At 37.8% G+C, this 26,047-nt stretch overlaps 1 protein-coding gene across 1 annotated transcript; it reads left to right on the forward strand.

Annotated features, from left to right (window-relative positions):
* The first annotated feature begins 1,473 nt into the window (after positions 1-1,473).
* si:ch73-60h1.1 (calcium/calmodulin-dependent protein kinase type IV) lies at positions 1,474-25,199 on the forward strand. Its single transcript, XM_051676563.1, has 11 exons — positions 1,474-2,243; positions 4,280-4,358; positions 4,458-4,520; positions 4,673-4,755; positions 5,537-5,609; positions 16,798-16,888; positions 17,047-17,121; positions 17,352-17,427; positions 18,271-18,397; positions 18,621-18,773; positions 23,345-25,199. The coding sequence occupies exons 1-11, from the start codon at positions 2,137-2,139 to the stop codon at positions 23,831-23,833; spliced, it is 1,416 nt and encodes a 471-aa protein (XP_051532523.1). The 5' UTR covers positions 1,474-2,136; the 3' UTR covers positions 23,834-25,199.
* Positions 25,200-26,047: the final 848 nt, after the last annotated feature.

The raw sequence follows: 26,047 nt of genomic DNA on the forward strand, positions 1-26,047 counted from the left end.
TTTCAGTTGTGTGCTATGACAACAAAACTAGCAAGTTGCTAAATTAGTTTCTAATTTTTCCCAATATATAGGATGATCCTTTATTAACCTGTACATGCTAAACTTATATTGAAATATGTTACAATTAAAAAGAAAATGCACATTGTTCTTAAGAAGGGGTATCTTCCCCATCTTCCCCAACTAAGTAGCCAGTTATTACTGTTTCTAAACAGGTTTCCCCCATTGTTCAGGAAAACAGGAAGACCCAGCCCAAATGCACACCATTGCTAGAACCAATATTGCTATGTCGGGCTAGACGGGTGTTGGAAATCCGAGTAGTTATGCTTTGATAGTGCCACAGATTCATTGTGTTTACACGATTTGGAGAAATAAACCAACAAATGGCTTACTTATAGCTGTCTTTGCATAAACTGGGATTGGAGAAAGTACATAAACATAGAAATAGACAGAGCAATAACTGGAAGCAACATAAGAGGGCAACAGAGAGAGAGAGAGTAGCACTGATTTGCCTGTCTGGTTGCACTATAAATCTTTGTTTTGCTATGCAAAATGGCATCAATGAATGGATTGAGCATTTTTTTAACAATCACCTGATGGGTAATCAGCATCTTTACAAGACAACCAAAATAGCAAAGTTGTGATATTCGACTCATGTTTATGTAACACCTGTTTTACCAGCCTCTCTTTCATCCTGATTTCACCACATGTGCTGACATGCGTTGACATGTATTGCTGAAAGTGTGTGCTAGGTTAATTTTTTTAATTGCTTTTTTCATAGTCGACTGAGATTTCACCCAACCAATACGGCGCATCACGTGCCTTCTGTCTCTGAAAACAACAGCAGTATCTCGTGACGCGCCTTCTGCCGCGTGTAAGCTGTCTATTCTATGGCTTCATGGATTTGGTTTATTTTAATCCTGGTATGATCACATCTGCGCACCTTACTTTACAGCTTTAGGTTTAGAAGTACGTCCAACACATGCAAATTCAAACATGGACATTTAAGCTGTATATAAAATTAAGCACAAGAGTTGTTGTTTTTAAGGTTGTTTTGAGATATGTTTACTGTACCAGCAAACTGAAATTTTGCAATGACGAAAAAAAACCTCTTCTTTCAAGAGAAATTATTATTTTCGACACAAATAGAGCTGTCCGAGGTGCTGAAACGAACCTCCGGCTGCGGGGCACTTAAACGCGATCAGCCATGCACCGGTTTACAACTACTGACTGGGAGATAACTTGCTGATATTCGATTATGTGTGAAGATTTCTTTTTAACGGTGAGATGTATAATGATTAAAACCTGCTACCATAAGCCCATTTTTTATTTTGATTGAACATTCCGGTTGCCAATTGCAGCCCGCTGTGACAACCAGGGATTGGGGGAGAAGCTGAGAGGGCGTGTATTTGTGTGTGGGTTGGTGTGTGACAGACCCTCCCTTTCTCCACCCTTCCACAGCAGTGTTATTTACATTTGAAACGACATTTACTTCATCTGTAACCTGCTAATTCAAAAACTGCTTTGAGAGGGATCTGAGATATTAAGAAGCAGATCTGTTGTTTTTCAGTTTGCCGAGGACCTGACAAGCAGGGAATCGTTCATTGTTGTCATTCTGTCGCTTGTGATTTCGGGATCTCTGGTTGTATTCGCAAAATTATATTTTCTTGAATGTTGTGTATCGTGGGAGGTTTTGGGATGGGGTCTGTCCTGACTCACCCCACGAGGCCCTTTGGAAGCTGAAGATCCACTTTGAAAACAGCTTTTTGATTATGGATTTGATCAATATTATTCTAGCAAAACGAGTGAATATCATATATACGATATATCTTCTGGTTAACGTAAGCTATAGGGAGATCAGTTGGGGAAAAAACACTTAGGTTTGGAGATCAACTCCAATCCGCAGTGATGCTTCAGTGGACTGACGTTTAATACGCGCACTCAGACGGAAATGGAAACCTGGACATTTTAAATCAGTGGCGATCACTTGGAACAGATTCATAAACATCAACACTCGCGAGCACATCACAGCTCAAGCTGATACCCAGATGTGAAAGTTGTCGTCTCTACTGGCTTTCCCTGACCTAAGGGATTAGTTGCATTTATTAAAACAACAGAACAGTTTTCGGAGGGTCCATCATGCCCACCTCTCGATCCGGCGCGTGCTCGGTGGAATACTGGGTCGATGGCTCGCGCCGAGAGGAGACAGTGGAGGATTTCTATAATATGGGCCCAGAATTAGGCAGGTACGTACATAATGTTGAGCGGTGATGCTGTCACCTGATATCAGTCTTGTCATCATGACTGTGTGGTGTGAAATTCGGCACTGGGAAGGAGGACACTCGTGTGATCGAGAGTCTGTTCATTTTCACAAACTTAAATGTATTTAACTAACTCAGACATTGCTGTTTGCATATACCTGCATATTATGTTGTGAGTGCTTTTAAGTCTATCCCTGATTATGTTAAAGACTGTATTTATTCAAGTGTTAAAGTTGGACAACAAGGTAGCAGATGGAGAGATGATGGCCTTCTCTTTGAGTGTTCGTGTCTGATTGAGTCATTCACTGACCATGGAAAACAAAGACCGGTTCTGAGAAACAGCACTAGGGGGACCATACAACGCACAACTACTGTATAACATAAAGTATCCGTAAAACACGCTTTTCTGCTAGAGACGTTTTTAATATTTTGGTGCTTAGGCGCTACAAATGTTGGTTCTATCTGTGGGTTATATGTTGTTTGCAGGTAGTCTTTCAAAAATGAATTATCAGTCGAGGCCTATTTTATTTGTGATCTTTATTATGGGGAAATAGGACTTCCTTTTAATCAGGTCGAAGTTTAATTTCATATGGCATCATGAGAGGTGTGTTTCCTTCTTCTGTAAGGTTTATGTGCCCTTATGGAAACTGATATCCTTAGACTTTTTGTTTAGACTCAGTTAACATGGAGTGGTGATGGGTAGAGTATAAGAAATAACTCCATGAATATGTCAATGATGGAGGTTACAGTCGTGAAATGCCAGCACTTTTCTTTGATCACATTGTAGGTTTCTTCAGTGCCTTTCAATATGTTAAGATGTTTACAAACTCAGGACTGTGTGTTTGTGTTTTGTGTTCCTATATGATCCAGGGTTTCCTATTTTATGGCACAAGACCCTTTTTTAATTGTGTGAGTTGTGGACAGTGTTAAATGAATATTCCAGGTTAATTACAAGTTAAGCTCAATCAACAGCATTCGTGGCATCATTTTAATTTACACAAAAATTTATTTTGACATGTCCCTCATTTTCTTTAATAAAAGCAAAATCTGGGGGGCCTGGGTAGCTCAGCGCATATTAACGCTGACTACCACTTTGAATTCAGGGCATGCTGAGTAACTCCAGCCAGGTCTCCTAAGCAACCAAATTGGCCTGGTTGCTAGGGAGAGTAGATTCACATGGGGTAACCTCGTCGTGGTTGCAATTAGGGGTTCTCGCTCTCAATGGGGCGTGTGGTAAGTTGTGCGTGGATCACGGAGAGTAGCATGATCCTCCACATGCTGTGAGTCTCCGCGGTGTCATGCACAATGAGCCACGTGATAAGATGCACGGATTGATGGTCTCAGATGAGGAGGCAACTGAGACTTGTCCTCCGCCACCCAGATTGAGGTGAGTAACCACGCCACCATGAGGACATACTAAGTGGTGGGAATTGGGCATTCCAAATTGGAAGAAAAAGGGGATCAAATTAAAAAATAAAATTAAAAATAAAAGCAAAATCTGGGTTACAGTGAGGCACTTACAATGGAAGTGAATGGGGCCAATGTGTAAATGTTAAAGTCCTCACTGTTTCAAAACTATAGACACCAGATGTGAACAAAATGCCTGTTAACATGATTTAAGTTGCTTAATAACCCTTATAACCTTTTAAACCCTAAAACAACCATAAAATGTTCATTTCAAAAACTTTAAAATTCAAATAATACACAAGTTTTAACAGAAGAATTAATGTAAGTGCTCTAGTAAAATTATAAACTTCACATTTCTGCCTTTAAACCCTCCAAAAATTGGCCACATTCACTTCTATTGTAAGTGCCTCACTGTAAACTGTAAAAAAATAAATAAATAAATAAAAAAGATTAGCTTTTTAAAAGAAAAGGAGGGATGAGTCAAAATATATATTTTTTTTTTGTTTGTTTGTTTGTTTTCATCAACATTATGCCTCAAATGCTGTCGATTGAACTTAACTTGTTATGGACCCGAAATATTCCTTTAAGTTTTTGTTTTTTATGTTTATTGCCAGGGGTGCCACGTCTGTTGTGTTTCGCTGTGAAGAGAAGCAAACAGAGAAACCTTATGCTGTCAAGGTGCTAAAGAAAACTGTGAGTCACTTGACTGTTTTATGGGATCAGATTTATACTCCCATTTCATGAAATCCCAGAATGATTATTTGATCTCATGTATCGTTGTCATCAACTCAGATTGACAAGAAAATAGTGAGGACAGAGATCGGAGTCCTGCTGCGTCTATCTCATCCAAATATTGTAAGATACTTATGTTCTTTGCAATGCAATGTAAACTGGCTTTCACACTGTTATAAAATGTTTCATGTTAACATTGTTTTCTGTGTAATCTGAAGCAGAAAATACGGACAGCGTTGCTCTGTTGGGACTGTTCTCACTCTCTTTTGTTTCAGATTCGTTTGAAGGAAATTTTTGAGACTGAAACAGAGATCTTTCTCCTTCTAGAGCTGGTCACAGGTGGAGAACTCTTTGACAGGTATGATATGCCTCATAAATGAGAGGTGACTGCAGGCAATTTATTTGTGACATTCATCTGTAGCTCAAGCTATGGTCTCATTGCAGTCTATTGCTTTAAGACCATCACAAGATGATCTACTGAATCTGAATCTGGAATCTGGAACACTAAATGAGAAGTTAGGCATGAATGTTAGGGACTGACAGGCTCAGTCACCATTTACTTTACTAATTTAATTACATAGAAAAAAGGATGCAATGAAAGTGGATGTTAACTGATGCTGAAATTCTGCATATCATTTCCTTTTGTGTTCCATGAAAATAAGAAAATCATAGTGGTTTGGAACAACAGGAGGTTGAGTACATAATGATAGAATTTTCATTTTTTGGTGAACTATCCCTTTAAACTTGTCTACTTAGATCCAAGTTAGTATTCAACACAAAAATCTCATTCTTTTTCATCAACATCTCACAGCTCAAGTTCTTAGAGCTTATTGGGCTCTACAGTATACAGGTATGTGTTCTTCTGCCCAGCAGTGAGACATAATTGAATAAAACAAGTTCCTGATAATTGGTTTAAATGGGTTTGGTGCAGGGCTGGAGCAGGAAGTGTTTGCTTACACACTGCTAAACAGAGTACTGAATGCTGCCAGGTCCACACACACACACCTAAACATCAGCTGTTCATGTTTAAAAACATACGATAGTCAATGTATGTGCTATGTTGTGTTTGAATGTGTGAAAATGTTTTGCCTAATTTGGCCCTGTCAATTTGGCCCCACATGTGATTTGTGTTGTTTCAGGATTGTTGAGAGGGGCTACTACAGCGAGAGAGATGCAGCTCATGTTTTCAAACAGATCCTGGAGGCTGTGGCGGTAAGTTAAAATACACATTTGGGGTTTGGAATGAAAACATTGGGGTTTGGAACGAGATGATGGAAGCATATTACAGGTTATTGCCCTACATCAGTAATTTATGTTGTAAATAAATATGGAATGAATAATCAAATTTGTTAACAAATTTTCTCTTTCTTAAAATAAAGTGTTGGATAGGAGGCTATCTAAAAATGTAGACCGTATATTAATTTGAAATTCTGTTTGTTGATTGGTTGGTCTCTGGGAATAAAAGTCACACAAATCTACGATTTTGCCATCTGGTACAAATTATTATGAGTTAACATGAGACTATGTTGGATATTTATATATACAGTATAAAAGCATTTTCTGTGATACACAGACTTACTATAATGTAAAGTAAAACTCCCTTCCCAGTTCACCTATATCATTTTTGAAAACTAAACTGTAAAAATGGGTCCTTTAGAATCCTGGTATTGACATCACAAGTATGCTAGGGATAATGTATGGCCAGCTGGTTGTTATCGCAAAAGAATCCCCGACAGGATGATCAGGACTTGTATCAGCCTGAAGGGGGTTATTTTGCAATAAAAACCAGCTGTACATTATCCTGATTATTACACAGCTACTAACCAAATAAATAAATACATGGACATAAAATATTGATTTGCATTGAAATTTTGTAATTACATTCTGTTGGCATTTATTCTGTCCAAATGACCATCTGACAGCTCATTATCCAGCCTGTTACAAGACCACTTGCCAAATAAATAAGCAAATGGACATAAAACATTGATTTACATTGAAATTATGCAATTATGTGAGAAGAAAGAAATCACTGAACAGCTAAAGTTCATCTCCAGTTTACATTGGAGTTCTGTTTGTAATTAATGAATGATCTTTATCCAGCTCATTAAAAGACTACTTGCCAAATGAATAAATAAATGCACATGAAACATTGAATTGAGTTGAAATTTTATTATCTTACTTGTTGAGATCGCACAGTAATCCGAGACGTAGTAAAGATGGCTTGCAATACCCAGATGTGGGGTCTGATATGTGGATGTGCAGTTGTTACTCAGAAATATCAGACTGCTAGATGGCGCCATTGACCAATCAGAATTGAGTATTCCGGAGAGCCGTATAATAAGAGCACATTAACGTATGACCACCCAGATTTACAGACCGACGCATATTTAGTATTTAGCTACTTTTCCACCTTGATGAACAACAGTGTAAACTATGCTGGTACGCAGAGGTTAGCCAATCATGACAGAGATCATTTACATTCAGAAGTGTTGGGCCTCATGTATTCAGATAGAAGACAAAGGCAGGCCTAACACAGTCGTAAAAACATAACTTAAGCCCCCACCTTCTAAGTCGTAAATCTTACTGATAAAAATCGCGCCAAAATCAAACAAAGGGAGTCCAAAACAGACTACAGAGCCATGAAGCCTTGCCCTCTAAAGGATCGAGCTCTCAACTCCTATTGGATGAGGCACACAACAGAACGTCCCTCAAACATGACATCATCAGGACTTCAAATAATTCTGAAATGCTTCCAAAGAAGCTTCCGGCGACTTCGTTCACCGAATACGGACGTAGCTTTTTGCTGCTCTCCGGTGTAACCTCGTGGCATAAGGAAGTAATGTCCGACTTGAAACTGTAGCCATACAATCTCCATCTCGCTGGACGAGTTGAGATTACTCTGTGTTCAACCGAACACTCTAATGGATCCGAAGGAGACCGCCGAGCAATTCGCATCTTCATCCGTTGGCCTACAGAAGTGAAGAGATTAAAGATTTCTCTTCAATCTTCAATCAAGTCGACATTTCTGAGTTCTCCGCCAGCCCGCCGAGAATCAACAGCCGTACCGCCCTCTGAGAATCAACAGCCGTACCGGCCGCCGACAGCGCAAGGAAACGACCTCTCGTCATCACACGAGCCTCAAGGAACAAGGTCAAAGTTAAAGGACGGAGGAAAACACATTCTACCTGTGTCCTCATGCGATTCAAGTAAGAGGTTTACGTCTGGGCAGAGATAGAATATTATAGCGTGTTATTCTTGTGTTTCAAGGTTTTTGCTTGTACAGTTTACGGATCGCCATGTCCGCTAATTATTAATACTCAGGGTATTAATTATCACAAATTTGTTTTGCTGTATTGTGGTCCAACCAAATTGGACTGTTGTGCATTTTCGCCATCGCGGGTGAGACAGCAACTGAGTTCATCCATTAAAGAGTCAAATAACAAGGGACTTTTATGAGCCCCGCTCGTAAAACCGCGTCTCTGAGTGATGAATGCGGCTGCTTTATCTCCAGCTATTGCGAAATCAGCTTTCGGGCTGTCACTGAATAATCTCTCTCTCTCTCTCTCTCTCACTAACCACACTGACACACACACACCTTATGTGTTATAGGATTATTTTATTTCCATATCTAATCATATCACTGTTTAGTCTGTAGTTGTAAGTCGGAAGTTTATTGACTGCATTGTATTAATTATTAATTGATATTACTGCATAAATAAACTTCGTTTATATTACAAAGAGAAGTGTTTTGGTTTGTTTTGCATACGCCTGTGTCATGCTGACGGGATGCCAGTGCTCGGATTCAAACCTTCATTCATTGTTTTTTTCCCCGAAAATCGATATTCTTCGGATGTCGATTTTCCTAAGAAAACAATCTAATATTGAGACTGTTTTAATATTCGGTTATTAGTCCCTGATTTCAGGGTGGTGCCCCGTCAATGTTAATCCTTATTAATATTCTATAGATTTTTGATAATTGATAATTATCTTTGATTGAATTAGATTGATCAATAAGCTAGTGTTAATTTTAATGTTTCATTGATGTTAACAATTGATAAGTGTTGATTTTAAAGGATTAAAAAAAAAAGCTAACATTGATTCTCATCAATGTTCTATTGATTTTAATAATTAATAATTATCTTTGATAATTATTAATTATTGCTAATAACCAAACTTGCTCCTAAACGTAGCACACTACATTTACTGGAGTCCTATATGAGGTTTTAATGAGTTAGATCCAATTAATTTAAATATTGATTAATAACTACAGAAATAATTATTAATTATTTCTGATAGTAACCCTGATCTAAACAACCAGTAAAGCCCTACAGAAGTCTTAAAGGTAGATTAGCAAACACAGCTACTCTTCATGAACAGAAAACAAACATATCCATGTAAAACTAACTTATGACTGTTTGTGGTCCTAAAAACTTCAAGAATTGTTTTTTTAACTAAAAGTGTTGTATGTCCCATTTAATATGATCAAATAGTAGGATGCGATGATACGTGTCATGGTGGACAGCGGTTGTTTTAATGCATTTTCAGCCGAAGGATTATTGTGTGTGCTGGTGTGGCTCTACACATGTCCAGTGCTGGGCTGACAGTGGAGGGTTTTGGAGATGTGGGTCAGTCTTGTCGTCACTCAAAAATGAACAGTAGAGTGGGGAGAGCTACTAGTGAAAAATAATCTTCTCAGGGAAAAAAAAAACTGAATTTTTTTCCCGACTTTTAATCTCCTTGAACAGGAGGAATGTGGGCTGGCGTTACATAACAGCTCAGCAACTGTGTGTCTATCTGACAATAAAGCAACAATGCGGAGGCCACATGTACTGATTAATGTTTAGAATATTTGTTTGTGTGTGTGTGTATGTGTGTGTGTGTGTATGTGTGTGTGTTTGTGAATTGTATCTGTTTAATCCATGTTTTATATGACATAATCTCAAATGCTTGTTTGTGTCATAGGGTTTAAGTATGTGCATGTGCATATGGCGTTAAAATTTAGAAAGTGTTTAAATTTGTCTCTTACCCATGCCGAACAGGACCATCCTGTTTTCCGGTAGCTTAGCTTTAACCTTCAGTGAAGCATTACTATATTTAGTGGTGTTTGCTAAGGCTCCATTACTCATTCCGTACTGTGCAATGGACATACGTGATACCTCAAATCGTGCTGCTTCTTGAGGAGCGGTATGATGTCTGACTTAAGATTTCCAGGCGGACAACAAAACAGGTGACAAAATCACATAAACTTACTCTAAAGACTAAGGCCTCATTTCCCAAAAGCATCGTAAGCTAAAGTAGATGTTAAATAAATCGTAAGATTTGTCTTAGTTTTGCAGACCATTTACCAAAGACATCGTAGCTTAAGTAGTACTTGAAAATCGTCGTAGATTTACAAGTGATTTGGAGTTATCGTAAAGTGCTAAGAGCATTGTTGATGGAATAGTTCACCCAAATATGTCCTTTTTGGAGCTTGGTCCCCATTGACTTGCATTGTATGGGTATATTCACATCATATCTCAATCAAAATATCTTGGTTTGTCTTTCGCAGAAGACAGAAAGTCATATGAGTTTGAGAAGGCATAATGGTGAGAAAAATGTAAGTAGATAAAACAGTGAGTAGAAGAAAGAGAATTATTATTTTTGGGTGAACTATTCCTTTAAGGAACAGACTTTTGCAGTTATCTGCTGGCCAATCGTGAAATTAAACATAATGCAATTTAAATACTACTGGTTGTGTTGTGATGCATAGCTACACTTTTTGCAGAGATTTTAATATCAGGATATGTATTTTTTATTTCTTTTTTTATTAATCGACAATGCTAAAAATAACAATAAGTAAATGCATAAAATATATACAGTACATAAATGGAAGGATAGATAAATGAATCAGTTAGCAAATAAAGTAAACTGATTTTTATGGATGGCCACGAAGTTGGTAACAACAAAGTGGTGGCATGATTGTTGCAGACAACCACCAAGCAACCTCCCAGAAAACCCTAACAACTGCCTACTTACACCTAGAAACCACCCAGAATACCATAACAACTGCTGCAACACCTTGGTAACCATCCACAACACCCTAGCATTGTGGTGTGCAAGTTGTGCACGGGAGCTATTTTCATTTTTTTAATTTCCCAAATATTTTTGACCTATTATTTTACAGTACGTTCACACACATTACTGAAACAGCAAATGAAAACAACACCAATTCGTCTTAACCTACTTACAAAGTATGTGTTATTAATTATTTACATCGTAATCAACTCTGGAACCTCAGCTTTTCTTTGTTAGGGCTCTGAGTGTTCATTTAAACCCCCAGACCTCACACTAGGTATGTGCTAAAACACAAGAGTGATTCCTACCGCCTTCAGTTAACACCATGTCATCTGCCAAACACTTCCTGTACTTCATTAGATTCATAACACACTACTTGGTTCGCATTTAAAAATAAACCTTTGTTTCCTCACCCGACATGATTCACTTTTATATTTTTGGAATTGTGTTAGAGGAACAACATCTGTCTTGTGCCAATGAACACAAAATTAATTAACACTGCATGAGTCATCTCACCGCACTTTAGCAGACTGTAGCTCACAGACGCCTGTGCCCCGATAATAGAGAACGACCCCATGATCTCAATAGAGTGCTAGAAAAACCTCTTCAGGCCAGACAGGAGGTTTAAAAGGTTCAGGCAAGGCCATCGATCCTCCCATCCCAGAGACAGTTGATAATATGCAGCACTGAAAACTCTGTCTGCAGACCAGAGATGATTTCTTAATTCGGGAACACAGCCAAAGTGAGAAGACAGTGAATACTGAGTCTGTCTTGGCATTCATGATGGCTGTTTTAGGTGGTTGAATACAGAGAACTGCAGCAGAACTGAATATGCAGTGTTTGGCACCAGTGCTTCAGTGAATCGTATCTATCTACACTCCATCAGGACTTCAGAGGACCGAGGCTGATATACAATCACACAAACAAACACACTCCTAGAGCAGTGTATTAAAGGGATAGTTCACCCAAAAATTATAATTCTCTCATCATTTTCTCACCCTCATGCCATCCCAGGTGTGTATGACTTTCTTCAGCAGAACACATTTGAAGAAAAATCGAAAATATCTCAGCTCAATGGTCCTAAAAATGCAAGTGATCAGACCTTTGAAGCTCCAAAAATCACAGACAGTCAGCATGAACTTCATCCATACTCCAGCATTTAAATTAATGTCTTCTAAAGTGATATGCTCACTTTTGGTGTGAAAAAGATCAATATTTAAGTATTTTTTAACTATAAAGCATTGCTTCCGATCAGCAACAGCATGCGTGTGTGATGTAATCGCATTGGCATTTGAAACACGCAAGAACTGACGCACGTGCGACACACCTGGAAGAGCAGTGCTGTTTGCAACTGAGTAGGAGGTATGCTGTACAGAAGCTTCTTTGGTTTTGGTTTAGATCTGTATTTGTATCTGTTTGTTTACTCACAATGGTGCATTTGTGTGCTTATCCTGGATGTCTCAACCGAGAGGAGAATGTGAGATTACGTCCGTAACATGCCAATGCAAATTCATCACACGAGAGACCGCGTGAAATCCACCCTCTCGTAGTATCTATTTAGAAGCCATTAATTTAACCGCTGGAGTTGTATGGATGACGTTTGTGCTGACTGTCTGTGATTTTTGGAGCTTCAAAGGTCTAATCACTATCCACTTGCATTTTTAGGACCTACTGAGCTGAGATATTTTTCTATTTTTCTTCAAATGTGTTCTGCTGAAGAAAGAAAGTAAAACATACAGTACCTGTGATGGCATGAGGGTGAACTATCCCTTTAAGGGCACTATTATAAGAGTGCTAGCACTTATTGCAGCGCTATGCTTTAGGTCATAAGCACAAAGTCAGAAGGCTTGGCCATGACGTTTTGGTGTGAAAGTCTAGGCACAAGTGGGTTTGGCGAAACTGGCTGGGTCAAGTGCAATTTAATTCATACACTGTTAAAGATTTTCTCGTCAAAAAACAGTAAATAACTGGCAGCAGGGTTGCCAGCATGTTACTGTAAAATTAACGGTGTCTTGCTGTTACTGAAATTAACTGCTAGATACTGTTTTTACAGCTACTGTATACAACTGTAATTTAGCAGCATATAGCTGTCAAATTGCATACTATCTACTGTTGTTGAAATTAACATCTATGTTCCCAGCATGCACTGCGGCATGAAGAAATTACTTCGATGTTTTACTATTTACTGGTTTATTTTGACTTTGTTTTTGTTGTAGTCTAAGTTACTTGTATTTTAATGTTCAGCTTTTACTTTTTTATGTAAAAGTATGTTTGTTAATTGTCACCATTGTTGCGTTTTGTATGCCGAGAGTTGATTTCTATGTGTGTCTTGATAACAACTCGAGTTATGCTGTAAGTTCATCAAAATATATGTTTCAAAATGTCACTATAGCTTTCACCAAGATGATATCATGATTTTAAATGTTCATTTTCCCCTAATGCCTTGCATAGAACAGCTATTTACCATAAAACTAGTCACTTCACAGTGAGACCGCTCTTGAGCTCCCAGAATGCAACATTATAACAGCAAACTACTCTATTTAAGAATCACAGTAGATTGCTGTAAGAATTTGGCCGTAAATTTACAGCAATTTTTTACAGTGTAGGTTCATATCACACCAGTGATATAAACAAAGACAGCACATTCATAAGAAATTGGTAGTGTAAATGGATTGTATGCAATTAGTTAGAAGAATGGAAATATTTATATGACAGTGACACGATCCTTGTACAACCTCAATTCCGAAAAAGTTGGGACAATATGAAAATCACTAATAAAAACAAAAATGAGTGATTTGTAAATTATATTCACCCTTTGCTATATTGAAAGCTCTACAACTACACATTATATAATGTTTTACCTTGTGAATTTAATTTTATTTTTTTTTATTTTTTTTTTTTATGTACAGTCATTTCAACTCAGATGATTGCAACATGCTCAAAAAGTTGGGGCAGTTGAATGTTTTCCACTGTGAAACATAACCATTTGTTCTAATAACACTTATTAAGCATTTGGGCACTGAAGACACAAGTTTGTTAAGTTTATAAAGTGGAATTTTCCCCATTCATGCATTATTTAGGTCTTTAGCTGCACAATTGTACAGGGTCTTCGTTGCCATATGGTGTACTTCATAATGCGCCACACATTCTCAATTGGAGATTGTCAGGACTGCTGGCAGGCCAATCTAGCACCCGCACTCTCTGCTCACACAGCAATGCACTTGTAACCAGGCAGTATGGGGTTTGAAGTTGTCCTGCTGGAAAATGCCGGGACATCCCTGGAAAAGATGGTGCTGGATGGCAGTATATGTTGCTCCAAAATTTTTACATATATGTCTGCATTCATGGTGTTCTCACAGATGTGTGAATTATGCCATGGGCACTGACACACCCCTGGCCCATACAGACACTGGCTTATGGATCTGATGCTAATAACAGCTTAGATGATCCTATTCCTCTTTGGCCCCGGAAAACACGACAGCTGTGTTTTTCAAAAGCTTTATGAAATGTGGACTCTTCGGACCAAAAAACACAGTTACACTGTTCTACTTTCCATCTAAGATGAGTCAGAGCCCAAAGAAGTTGGCAGTGCTTCTGGACAGTGTTAATGTAGGGCTTCTGCTTTGCATAGTAAAGTCTTAACTTGCATCTGTGGATGCAGTGGTGAGTGGTGTTGACTAACAAAGGTTTACTAAAGTTATCCCAAGCCCATGTTCATGATATTTATTACAGATGAATGTCATTTTTTAAGTCAGTGATGTCTGAGGGATCAGAGATCATGCACATTCAGAAGTGGTTTTTGTCTCGCCTTTTACGCACAGAGATTTGACCAGATTCCTTGAATCTTTTAACTATATTGTGCACTGTAGAGGACGAAATGGCCAAAATCCTTCCAATTTGTCTTTGGTGAGCATTGTTCTCAAAGCGCTGGATTATTTGCTGAAGCATCTCTTGGCAAATTGACAAGTCTTGAATGATCCTTGCTCTTGAAGGAGTAGGCTATTTTTGGAGGCTCCTTATACAGTATACAGTACTATGACACAATTGCCTCACCTATTTAACATCTGTTTCACATCGCCTTGTTGTTTCAACTTGTCAAATTGTTATTAGTCTTAAACTGCCCCTGTCTCAACTTTTTTGGAGCGTGTTGCAATCAATTGATTTGAAATTACTGTACATTTTCAAAAAAACAATGAAATTCACAAGGTAAAACATCATATAATGTGTAGTTGTAGTGCTTTCAATATATCAAAGGCTGAATATAATTTACAAATCACTCCTTTTTGTTTTTATTTGCATTTTTCATACTATCCTAACATTTTTGGAATTGGGGTTGTATAAGAATTGAAACTGTGATTCTTGTCTGGTTTTGGATGGACGTTCCTTTAAATTATAGAGAAGTATTACTCATAATTACTAAGTATTACTGATAATCTACTGACACAAATTATGGCTGGTATTAACAGTGATTGTATCGGCATGCACTTCACCTCACTTCTACCGCTCGATTTAGACGTTTGAAACACGAAAAAATTAATCCAAAAATATTTCTAAATTCAAATTACACTTAAAATTAAACGAAAATATAATCAAAATAACAAAGTGGGGAAAAAAAATCTAAACATTTACCCTTTCCAACTTCTTCCTTTTGCAGTGACTTAAAAATCACTCTAAGACAACAAGAGGAAAAATATCAATACAAATTTAATAATAAATACAATTTTAAAGAAACATAATAATAATAATAATAATAATTCAAAATTAAACCATGACCTATAGATAGTTTAACACAAATCTCATACATTTTTGTTTCATAAACGGCCATTGTCAAGGACATCATTTGATGTTCCACAATTTTTTTAGAGTTTGGACTTGAACTTTATTACCACCTGCTGGTGGAATCTCCAAACTGCAAATATAGGAGACTTTGTGCTGAAAACAGACCTGCTTTTAAAATGTCATAATGCAATTACCTATTTAGCCAGCAGCCATATCACCCTATAGCTCTAGACCAGTTAACCACTGAAGCCGAGCAGGGTTGAGCCTGGTCAGTACCTTGATGGGAGACCTCCTGGGGAAAACAAAGGTTGCTGCTGGAAGAGATGTTAGTGAGGCCAGCAAGGGGTGCTCACTCTGCGGTCTGTGTGGGTCCTAACACACCAGTATACTGATGGAGACACTATACTGTAAAAAGGTGCCATCCTCCTGAGATGTTAAACCGAGGTCCTGACTCTCAGTGGTCATTAAAATCCCAGGGCACTTCTCGTAATGAGTAGGGGTGTAACCCTGGTGTCCTGGCCAAATTCCCCCCATTGGCCCTTATCATGATGGCCTCCTAACAATCCCCTTCCTTGAATAGGCTGTATCACTCCACTTTCTCCTCTCCACCAACAGCTGGTGTGTGGTGAGCGTACTGGCGCACTATGGCTGCCGTCGCATTATCCAGGTGGATGCTGCACACTGGTGGTGGTAGAGGAGAATCCCCTGTTCACTATGTACAGTGCTTTGAGTGTAGTGCCAGAAAAGTATAAATGTTACGTTCATCCATTCATTCATTCATATTTCTCAAGAAAATAGCAAATTGCGCTTTGCGCCACTTCATTAACATACAATACACCCACGGTTTAGGTGCATACACCCACAGATAGCACAAACACTCCCACCCACGGCTACTCGCTCTTTGCGCTGGCAAAAAATTGCGCTTTTGAATTTGAATGCTCACAATAATTGGATAAGAAGTTGTGCACGGCCGTTGCGCGTAGCGCTGCGCTTTGCTCACTCATGAAAATAGAGCCTTAAGTCTTAATAAGAAATTAATCAACTAATGAATTAAATGAACATAGCGAATTGCCTAGATGGGAGACCTCCTGGGGCAAAAATGGGAGAAGGGGGAGAGGGATGCTGTCTTTGCGATGCAAAAAAAAAAAATAAATACTGTATCAATTAATTTATGATGCTGTTTCCTTGGATTAATTACTACAGGTTCAAAAACTCATCAATAAAAAAGAAAATAGGAGGCATCAGAGGCGTAGCAGCCATGTCCAACTAAATTAAAAAAATATTTTCTTGACAACCCCCTTGATTTGCTCTATAAAGTCGTTTATACTCCCCTGGGCATAATAGTGGTCCTAGTAAAGGCAGGTCAACAACAAGATTTTAAGTTAAAATCAATTTCTTTTAAGCTGTTTAACCATTTAAACTACCTTTTAGGAATTTTTTTTTTTTTTTTTTTTTTTTGCAATTCACTAAAAAAGTCACGAGGTGCGACGCAGCAAGAAATAAATGGTTTTGATGAAATATAGCATGTATTTCATGTCAACTCATATTTTTGCTGTCTCTGTTCTAGTATTTACATGAGAATGGAGTTGTTCACAGGGACCTCAAACCAGAAAATCTCCTCTATGCTGACTTGTCAATAGATGCACCTCTGAAGATAGGTAACAAAATGAATACTCAGATGTTTAATCAGTTTTCATCTTTTTAACACAGGACAAATTGACACTGAACAGTGAAATAAATGTATTTTCAGTTACAATGGCCAAAATTCTTTTAGTAATGAATGAGATTTATTGATTCTATTCTGCAATGTCCACAGCGGACTTCGGCCTCTCAAAAATAATTGATGAGCAAGTGACGATGAAGACAGTGTGTGGGACCCCTGGCTACTGCGGTGAGTCTGAATTACAGACCATTTGTGTGTTGATTTAAACACCCCATTATTGTTTTAATGTTGTTGTTATTATTATTTTTAGATTCCCAACCTACCTCCCAGTATACCTCTAAAATAAAACTAATTAAAACCTTTGCAAGCAAGCAAATTTTCGCAAGTTCTCAATGAATAATAAAGTTTCATCAGTCATCATTTTTGCATTAATTCGCCTGTATACCATATACACTTAGCTCCTGAGATCCTCAGAGGAAATGCTTATGGCCCAGAGGTTGACATGTGGTCGGTGGGAGTCATCCTTTACATTCTGTGAGTAATACGTTTATATTGGTGTTTATTCATTCAGCAGATGTTTTAGCCGACTTATAAATTAGAAGAAAAGCAAAAACACAAGCAATTAATCACAAAGGGCCAACAATATTAGCATTGCAGTATAATAATATATTAATTTATATTTGCAATATAAATTCCCAAATGTGGTGAGAATAAAGCCAGTCGTTATCGCAAAATAAACACGACAGGATGATCAGATCCTTGACACAAAGCAGAGAGATCTTGTTTCATCCTGAAGGGGTTTATGACAGGCTGACTGTACATTATCACGCTTGTTACGTGACTACTAATAAAGTCTATATAAAGTAAAACTGTATATAGACTTTAAATATATTCATTGATTTGAAATAATTTTAGCACAGTGTAAGTGATCGGTTGGCAGGGAGAATGGTCAAATATACAGTTTAGGGGTCATTATACAAATATATTGGACTGTAGTATGCTAATTCGAATTAATTATTCCATAGAGCTGTGTAATATTAAATATTTTAGTTCTTGAGGAAGTGCTGTGTCTTGTTTTTTTTTTTTTTATTATGATGGAAAACCAATAAAATAAACAGTGTCTAGTTTATATGATTAATTGATTTGATACAACAAAGAGAGATAATCTGGGATATCTGGAATGCTTGTTTGTTATGCAAATGCACTGAGTACTTAGTATGTTAGTGACATTCTGTATGTAATCAGTTCATCCTCATTAGTTAGTTTGTTTTTATTTGGTTCTCTTATTCTCCATGAAGAGCCTCCCCTCCAGGTCATTACCGAAGTTATTAACTGCATTTTCACTGCTATCTGCTTCTTTTCTGTCTCTATCCTCAGGCTGTGCGGGTTTGAACCATTTTTCGATCCAAGGGGGGACCAGTACATGTACAGTCGTATTCTTAACTGTGATTATGAGTTTGTCTCCCCCTGGTGGGATGAAGTCTCCCTTAATGCGAAGGATTTGGTGGGTTTCTCTTGCCTCCCCTCTGCTCAGACAGCATTAGGGGTTTTGCTTATTGTCCTGTTTGTAATACTGATGATGTTAATGCACTGCAGATTTCAAATGAAATGAAAAAGAGCAATATCTCCCATCCAGTAACAGCCTTTTCGGATACTGATTTGATAATTCAATCATGTGAGCTCACTTTTTGTATCTTCACCATTAACTGATGGTAATGTTTCTATAGGTTAGTAAGCTCATAGTGCTGGATCCTCATAAACGTCTCACAGTGAAACAGGCCCTAGAGCACCCATGGGTGCTCGGAAAAGCAGCTCGTTTCTCACACATGGACATCACTCAGAGGAAACTACAGGAATTTAATGCTCGCCGCAAATTAAAGGTGAGCTACTGATTGCAATCTTTTTCTTTTATTTATTTATTTATTTAACTTTTTTAATTTGATATACTAAGATCTAGGGATGCACCGATACCACTTTTTCTCTTCCAATCCGATTCAGTATCTCAGTATCGGCCGATCCCGATCCGATACCAGTGTTGTTTTTTTGAATATCTTTACATTATTGTGTGGAACTAATTGGGTGTGCTCTTTAATATGTAAAGAAACACAAACCTCTAACTACACATTATTTCAATATAAATGTATAGCTTATTAAGAAACACTTTATTATTAACTAGTATACTGGATAATGTAGCAGCAAAATTAACAGTAATTCCAGTATAAGTCATCAGTAGAAAAGAAGCTGTTTTGTATCTGGACTTTAAAGGATTCAGATCTCTTTTTTGTTCAATTTAGTAGTAAGATATCAGCTCACTTTTCATTCACACAGTTATTTTTTGGAACCCATAATTTGTAAACAAATTATAATAATAATATATTATAATAGTAATATGTATAGTAATATATCTCAGTCGTGCACCTTTTGTCACGGATCAACCGGTCTCTCTCTCTCTTTTTTCCTCACTGCCATCACAGCGCTCTCTCTCCCCTGAGTTCTGATTACACACACCTGCATATCATTAGTGGCTAATCAAGGACTGCATATATACCCCGCTTTCACACACACTCTTTGTCTGTTTTCATCGATAGTATTTCTGAGACTCCACAACTTTCTACTATGTCAAACATACCTGTGTCTTCATTATTGCCTGCAAGTATCATAAGACTGTTGTGCTTTATCTGTTCATCGTGTCTATACCCTGTCTGGATATTACTCCCCTACTGTTTGCCACTCTGCTCAACTGGATTTACTTGCAATGTTTACATCACTGTTTCAATCATCTGTTCAATAAACCCTGCTACTGAGTTCATATCCCTGCCTCCCGTGAGTCTCTCCATGACACCTTTAACTTTTAAATCCTCACGCTTTTATTTTGACATTCTGAACTCTCCAGGAAGTCCTGTATGTGTCTGTTTGTAGGAAAGTTCACAGTAGTTTAATTCTCTTCTTATTCAAATTCTGGTAAAAATGCACCTCCGGTGCCGTTCTAAATGCATATAAGTGAACCGAACTATTGAGCATCTACATCTGAGATGTTGTTCGTGAGTAGCGCTCAAATATTGCGCACCGCGTGAAGGCTAAAAATAGCCGTGGGTGTGTGTAAACAGAGCAGTGCCATTCAATAACGCGCTGGAGCTGCCTGTGCATTTTATATGTTTACTTACAAAACACAGCCTTTTGTGATTCACAGAGCTATCGCATGTCTTCAAGTGGCTTTGAATAAAATGCATGAGTCTTATGAACTACTTTAATTGTGTTTTAATGGTTCTGTTATGTCATTTTTTGAGCTTGACAGTAACGAACATGACTAACACACAGTATCAGATTTGGATCGGGCTCGTCAGACCGATATCCGATCCATTTAAAACGTCAGAATCGGAGCCGATAACGATCCAGGTATCGGATCAGTGCATCCCTACTAAGATCCCAAATGATGGGTATAAATTTGCTTGTGCAATCTATCAAATTGTGCGTAGGTGATGTACTAAGAAAAATGTGCAAATAACTACATAACCGAAAACCAAATATTTTGGACAAATCCTCAAAAAGAAGGCTTTTGCATGTGGCACCAAATGCGCGCTCACATACAGTATGGCTCTCACAAAATACCATTTTATTTTTATTCAATATGGCATTTATTCATATAAATATGTATATCTATAGGATTATATGATATCATCATAAAATCCCTGCTATTGAACAAGAGTAAGCGTAGCTGATGAAAATGTACATGACACTCTTCTCTTGAAATGTTTTAGAACAAAGTGGAGCGAATTCATAATTCTGTAAAGAAGAAAATTCTGTACAGTACACATTAAGCCATCGCACCAGTGGTATAGTCCTACCAAAAAAAGTGGTTTACTATTGCCCAGTCCCTGTTCGTGTGATCGGGGTCTGTTCCTATACACTGTACTGTTACTGTAGACTACGTAATCTGTGTATAGAGAGCGGCAAAACTGCAACTCTGAACATATCGTAAATGGGTCATTCCTACAATTCAGTGACATTCCGGCTTTGAAACTTTTGAAAAATAAAACATGCTTTTACAAGTTTCTTCATGTTTCATCATTACAGGGACATATTAAAGATTGTGTTAGTCATACTGGTCAAGCTAAATTACTAAAAAATTCAGATGTACATCCAGTTAAATGGGCAGCGTCAGGGTGGACAATAACAAGGTGGACATTCAGTGGATACATTAACCACTACATGGTCTGTGACTGATATCTAGGAAACATATTTGTAAACTAATTTATATGATTTTATTTCTGTTTACAAAAAAACTGTATATTGAAATTTTAAAATTATATTAATTTCCCATATATCTTCCCATAACAGGGTGGACATTAGTGGTCGACCGATATGGGTTTTGTAAAATAAATTATATTGTATTTTAAATGGTAGATAGCAGTACTTTGAAGTTGCACTCACGCGCTTGTGCAGATCCAATGCGAGCAGCAATCTTCTCCTGACAGTTTAAATGGCCTGGATCGCCTGTTTGGATTGTCATGGATTGACCATCCTGATTTGTGAATCAGAGGAACTTTAGATCCTGATCCTAAAGTTTTGATTCTGGCTGATAGAATACGCGATTCAGAGGAAGATATTAGATGAGCGCTCGATGGGAAGAAAACTCTGGATTTTCATGAGGTTTGTGAATTACACCTGTTTAAATGAGGTATCTGCATATTTGCAAATGGTATATAATAGAAGTTTTATTGATATTTACCTTTTATCATCAGAAAGGAAAGTTAAAAGTGACAGGGAATTGCTAAGGAGAGGCTGATAGAATACGTGCTTTAGAGTTAAATAAATGAGCGCTCCACAGGATGCTGGATCTGCTCAAGTTTTGGGAGGTTTGTTTATTACATCTGTTTAAATGAGATATGTGCATATTTGCAGATGGTATATGACATTAGTTTTATTGATATTTGCCTTTTTATCATTAGACATGACTGTTGAGGAGAGAGAGGGAGAATGAAACAAGCAAGCACTTTAACATTATGAGCTCAAATGCCTCTGATATGCGGACCGTTTAAATGAGACTGTATTGCACGCCATTCTATTATTGATGGCACGTAACAACAAAATGAACCTGACCAGTCGTTTACATGTCTCAGTCGCTTCATGTACAAGCAGGTGATTCTCAGTGCCCTCAAGAAACAAATCGGCCAAAGGGGAAAATGTATCTGCCGATGCCGATAATTTAAAAAGTCAGAATATATGGAGTTTTTCTTACCTCTCTCTCTCTCTTCCAGAGACATATGCAATAAAATGTAATGGCATGTCATGAATAGGTGCGTTTACTGGTGTTTTAAAATCCTAATGGTGGAAAACAATTAACATGCACTTGAATGCTATATGATTTTGACAAAATTATCTTGCTTCTGACAGAAAACACAACAGAAGGTGTGCGCTGATTGTCATTGATATTTCCCCCAGCCTTTTCTGTCAAGTTTAGCGTCCGTGTAAAGCAACAGCCGATATCTCATACAACTCACACAAAAGGTGTGTGTGTGTTTCAGGTCAATTTCTCTTGATTTGTGAAACATTCTCAGCAGTTTGAGTGTGTGACGCTAAAATACGGGACAAACGGCATCGCATTTGGATTTCATACGGACCGCAATTTTTTCCCTCAATTACGGGACGATTCCTTATTTTACAGGACATTTGGCATATTTTGTTAATTTTACCTGATACTGCTTCAGCAGTCTTTCCATCTCATCACAGTCGATGATGGTGGTAACAATTTGCTTCATTTGCATCGACACCGCCCTTTATTATCAAATTTGGAGGCACGTTTCTAAATTGCATATTCATTTGGGGGAAACACGCAATAATGGCTAAAACATGCTGTTTTGTGCATCTAAAAGACGCAATCCACTGACGACTACGTTAGTAGATCAGCTCAGACCTATTTTGCGTGTGCTATCAAGTTTGCATATGGTTTACACATGCAAACCTTTAGTAAATCAGAGCCAATGAGATCCTGCATGGTGATAAAGCAAAAAAAAAAGAAAGTGCACGTTTTTCTCAATAATACTTAAATCTAAGCGCAAACGTGACACTTCGAGCAGGCCACTCTGTTATTTTAGTGGAGTACTTGTTTTGACTGAGCTTCAGATTTGCATGCTCAATACATGCTGATATCAGGCACACAGAAGAAGTTTCGTGAAGTCTTGTGCATTGTTCTGGTGGTTTATAGGAATGAGAAATTTAAATTTGTTGTTCTTCAAGTAAACAATAAGGTACGAGAGGCCATGCTATATTTAGAATATAGTCATGGCAAAGGCATTGTTAGGCATGATGCAACAAAGTGCCTGCAACCCCTTCAGCGATGAATATATACACACTATATATAACCTCAAGTGTCTTTATTGCTTTTATAAAAAAAAAAAAATAAAAAAAAAAAAAGCTTAATTAAAATGTTCATGGCATAAATCTTTCATAGGCTGCTATGAAAGCTGTGGTTGCCACAAGCCGCATGCATGAGGGCTCGCGGCGGCGGACAGACAGCTGTGAGATGCCCAACTCTGAAAAGAACTGCCGCCAGAGCAGCTTACAGAAAGAAAACACCTTGGATTCTCAGAAAGAGCCCATTCCTATGAAAGAAAGTTCTGAGCAGGTTGAAAATGGGGCCTCACACATTCCATCATACCCAAGTCCACCCCTCCACCCTCCCCATAAATCCAAACATTCTGGCCAGCCTGGACCCATGCCCACCCGACCGCCTCTGATAGCAGAGGGACACAGGCAGACCTCTGTCATTACGAAGGCTCCTGTGGTGCGGCCCAGGGTGCCCAAGAAGAGCTGTTCTGTGAATCCTGGAGGCAAGCATGAGCCCTCGTCAGTGAGCACCACCCCATCCAGTCCAAAGAACCTCAGTAACGGTTTCACCATGGGGGTGGAGGCAGGCGGCAGTACAGCAGAATGTCAGTAAGACTGGAAAATTTAAAGATTTTTGTTTTTAAGGAAGAAGGAGTGACACAGTTTGAGTATGTGCTGGACAAAGGAGATGATGCTTTTAAAACATCCATTGAGAATGTATTCTTCTCCTCTTCCATTTTTGCTGTGGAATATTTTGATCCTGGATCAGCACATGATGAGCTATTTGTTTCCAAAAGCTCTTCACTCCTGGAGGCATGTGGCTTTCATGGCAGCTTTCATTTAGTGGCACAGCAAACATCGTTTTGTTTTTCCCCCTTGCACATGCATTTTGAATAAGATTGTCTCTCATCTGAACTGAAATTCATTTTGCTCTTTAGCTATCATATGCAAATGATCATACAATACTTTTCTCTCTCTAAAGGTAGTGAGGATCATGTCTCTGTGATGTTGTGATAGTATATATTTGTTTTAGGAATGAATGCTACAAGACCCTAAACTTTGTGTTGTATACACTATTCATAAAGGAATATATATAGATATATACAATATATAGATATAAAATGTATCTTTATATGTCTTTATCTTCATTTTAATGAACCCTTTTTGTATTTGCACACTACACCAGAGTAAATTGCTTCAAAGCTCGGACCAATGTTAAAAAAATAATAAAAAAATAACAAAATAAATAATTGGCATTAAGGATTAATTGTTCCCAGCATGTTTCTGACAATAGCCCATTAAATCGAATGTTATTCAGGGTTACCACATTGATGTCAGATTTAATCCTTCCCTTCTTACTTACTCGTATTGCTGTGTAAGGTAATGGTTGCCTCTAAAGTCTTGAGGAACTAAAACATACAGCTTCAACACATGGCAACATTTATTAAAAATCACACCTAAACTGCCACTGTACTATTAAAAATCTTCTATTTGAGGTGGAATGTGCATGACTAGTACGTTTCAGCCACACTGTCTACCTCTTCTACTGTACAGGGGCTTCCAACTCCTCAAATAGAAAATTATGTAAAAATCTACACTTAAGATAGACGGCATGTAAGAACCAATGTTGAATGTCAAAGGGCTGTTTTTTTTTTTTTTTTGTGAACCTGTTTATGTTGGCTGAATTGATCTGCCTCTATGAACATGTTACAGCAACGCAAAATGTGTCAATATATAGTAGTTTCTCGTCATTCTATTTTTTCTTTTATCTTTGCCAAACGAGACTGCTTTGTACATACTGCTTACATACACTGTAGCCAGTTTTAGACATCGCTGGAACATTTTGATCATGTATGAGTAATATGAAAATTTTGTAGTTAATCAAAATCACTTAATAATTCTGTGTTCAACTGTGGGCCAATGTTGATGCTGTTTATGTTTGAGCAGTTTCCATGTTTCCAAAATTAATAAAGTCTGCTTTCAAATACTTTCTATTTCGTTAAGTGAGTTTGTATGATTTTGAGTAGTCCATATTTACTTTCTATAATTAATACTACTGATTCAACCAAGGAGGGTTCAACCAGATGAAGAAGATTCATCAGTTTCTACTTTAAAGGTGCTGTAAGTTTTTTTTTTTTTTTTTTTTTTTTTAAGAAATATGCAGAAAACGCCTCAGATATCACTGAAATATGTGTCATGAAATATCACACCTGTCTCTGTAACAGCCCTAGGATGGGTAAACAGCTGGGGAAAAGATGTCCGCGGGCCATGGTCAGATTGTTTGTTTAGCCAACCTGAAGACTTTCTGCCTGTCACTCATTATGCGCTTTCACAGTGCAGCCCAGATATGCTTGTCATGTTCCTGCAAAATGCTCAGGGTCGGATGGCAAAATGCTCACAGGGATGCAGGCTGTTTAAACAGACAACAAATGGATTACAAAGTTATTAGGTATTAAGAAAAAAGCCTTGTGAAGCTTTGGGGTTCTGGAAAAGTATTAAAGCCTTGGGAGTGTTGAAAACAGTGCCTGGTTTTTACAATTTAAAGCAGCCATAAAACTGAGGATGCAGCTCTGGACCGTTGGATAAAACACCCACACACATAATTGATGTAGCTTTAATGATTAGAATGTGTTTTTAATTTATTCCAATGTGTTACCTTGTTCAGTTTCGGGGTTAGGAATGAGCAATAAAAAATAAAAAGTGGAGAGATTAGGAGAATTCCCCAGCAATACAATGCAATACAATGCAATACATTGTATACAATGCAATACAACGCAATTCTATACAATGTACGCAGCAATACAATACAATCCCCAGCAATACAATA

This window comes from Myxocyprinus asiaticus, chromosome 37 (genome assembly GCF_019703515.2).
Source record: "Myxocyprinus asiaticus isolate MX2 ecotype Aquarium Trade chromosome 37, UBuf_Myxa_2, whole genome shotgun sequence".
NCBI lineage: Eukaryota > Metazoa > Chordata > Actinopteri > Cypriniformes > Catostomidae > Myxocyprinus > Myxocyprinus asiaticus.